The 2,500-nt window shown below is 33.7% G+C and overlaps 1 protein-coding gene across 4 annotated transcripts in view; it reads left to right on the top strand.

Moving 5' to 3' along the window:
- Positions 1 to 2,500, top strand: part of LOC135213567 (microtubule-associated protein futsch-like) — a 699,290-nt gene that overhangs the window by 159,336 nt on the left and 537,454 nt on the right. For 3 of the 4 annotated variants that reach the window (XM_064247555.1, XM_064247553.1, XM_064247556.1), the window contains 2 exons: positions 242 to 378; positions 708 to 737. In XM_064247555.1, the coding sequence (XP_064103625.1) occupies positions 242 to 378; positions 708 to 737 (167 nt within the window). The remainder of the gene's footprint in view (positions 1 to 241; positions 379 to 707; positions 738 to 2,500) is intronic. The other variant, XM_064247554.1, reaches the window with a different exon arrangement.

The raw sequence follows: 2,500 nt of genomic DNA on the forward strand, positions 1-2,500 counted from the left end.
AAAACGAAAAATAAAATAAAAATAACAACAATATATATATATATATATACTATATATATATATATATATTCTTATATATATATATATATATATATATATATATATATATATATATATATATATATTCTTACTAATACATATATATGTATATTGATATTCATATATATCTTAAGGGATGAGGTTGTTAGCCCCACACCCCATCCAGCGAACTAACTAACCTCCTCCCGTCTCTCCTCCACAGCAACTCCGAGGAGCCGCTCGCCCCACCATTGCACGTCGAGTCTTCCAACTCCCTGACGAACTCCACCTCCGGCTCCTCTTCCTCCTCCACGGTCTTGGCGGCAAATGGACACATCTCATCCGTGAAGTACAAAGGAGGTAAGGATGCCACGTCCCTCTTCTAGAGAGTCCCTAGAGAAAGTCCTTTAACCGAGTCCTAATAATATATGAGTGTCTAGTTTGGTACATAAGTACACTGATATATTGATGTAGCCAAGTCCTTGTCACTTTTGCACGGTCGCCTCACCTATATAGTCAGTCACATGGCCTATATAAAAAGAGTTCTTAAACAAAATTAGGACCCCCAAAATGTAAATTGACTTCATATGCACTTATAACATGACGTCTAGCTTAAGCACATCTTATTTCAAACCTCACTTGTCCACCCGAACTATTGACTGAAACTTGATGTTTGTACCATGGAACAGTTTTCATGGATGTGTTGTTGCGGCGTGCAGGTAAGCTGCTCCTCCCCCTTCAGAAGGAACTATTTGAAGTTGTTTCTTGAACATTTGTGACGGTGGAACTTCACTTTTGTTGCTCTTGGTGCGAAGGTGTTTGGAAATTATCGTGAAAGATGGGGTTTGATCACTGGAACATTGCTATATTATGAGGACAATTATGTGTAGGCTAAGCCTAACCTAACTTAGGGTTAGGTCTAGTAGTTGTGGGTGGCAAAATAGAAAAAACTTTACTCTTGATATTGTGTTGTTGATTTGCATGACAGAAGGTGATAGATAACTGTGATATTGCTTTTTTCATGTGGGGACAAAGATAAAAGGGCATAGTCCAATTTGCATAGACTAAACCTAACCTAACATAGGGTTAGGCCTAGTAGCTACTTATGGATATCAAAAGAAAAACCTCTAATTCATTCTAATCTAACGTAGAGTTGGTTGTCATGCAATTTTGGATGTCAAAAGAAAAAAACCAGTGCAATCCAATTAGTAAAGTCTAAACTTAACCGAACTTATGGTCAGATTGTTTTGCAATTTTCGATGATAAAGGGAAAAAAACATTAAAATGGACTATGCAGAAACTACAAGACTTAGAACTACCTGTATATTTTGACTTAAGAAAGTAAGTGCCTAACTGTCCTTAAAGGTTAGGTCAAATAACAGACATTAAAAAAAAATCACTACACCTACAGCAATCAAAACTGAAGTTCTGCCAACCATTTTCATTCCGTCCACCCTTTCCAGGTTAACCTTCCTGCTGTTGTTTGTATTTTGATATTTAATGCTCAAATTTTACCCATTTTTATTCTCCGTGTTCCCTTCGCATGCCATTTTTCTCTCCCATTGAAAAAGGGGAAAAAAATGTCTGAATTTAAGATTGTCGGAAACCAATCTGTGTGGATGCTGTGTCGTGTCGTCAATATTTACTCGTTGTTACGGTGATGTCATTGGTAAGGATTATTTTTCAAATATCTTTTTTCATTAGATAAATACTAGAGCCTGTTGTGCTTTCGTAGGTGAAGCATGCTTACGTATGCTTGCTTATCTTAAGTTTTGCTTTGTGAGAAAAAGCAATATTTTATATTTTTATAGTAGTAGAAAATATTTTGTGTTTGTGATGAAATGGAATACATGCTCTTATTTTACAGAAGAATGTTTTGTCTATGCTGTGAAGTAATACTCTAATTTCACAAAAAAATTATTAATTTATGATACTTGTTTCATAGTAAAAAAACAGTACTTTATCCTTGCAGCAGAAAAATACTTTATTTCTTGATAAAAATAATACTTCTTGTTATACAGAAGAATACTTTATGTTCGCTGAGAAGGAATATTCTCGTCACAAAGATGAATATTTTGTGACAGAATGAATATTTTTCTCAGTGATCGAAACGAATATTTTCTCCCTGCGGTAAAGAGGAATATATCCTCTCATAAGAAAAATATTCTTATCTTTATATTTATTATTTTATCGTTTTTGCATTGTTTAGATGGTATGCGATTATATTGCATCTTGATATAGTTCCTGTCTTATAGTGAAAAAACTTTGAAGAATCAATATTTTATTTAGAGCTGCTTTTATCTTGAATTTTGTTATGCATCAGTCTTATTATCTTCTCTCAATTTAGAAGCATCGTGAATTTTGAATTTATATTATAATAGTTTTTTTATATTTCGTTTAATGTAGTTCGCTTTTAGATAGATTCTTGATGTTATCAACTGAAGGAATCTTTTATTATTACTCTGTCAAATGAAATTGGTTG

Source organism: Macrobrachium nipponense, chromosome 43 (genome assembly GCF_015104395.2).
Source record: "Macrobrachium nipponense isolate FS-2020 chromosome 43, ASM1510439v2, whole genome shotgun sequence".
NCBI lineage: Eukaryota > Metazoa > Arthropoda > Malacostraca > Decapoda > Palaemonidae > Macrobrachium > Macrobrachium nipponense.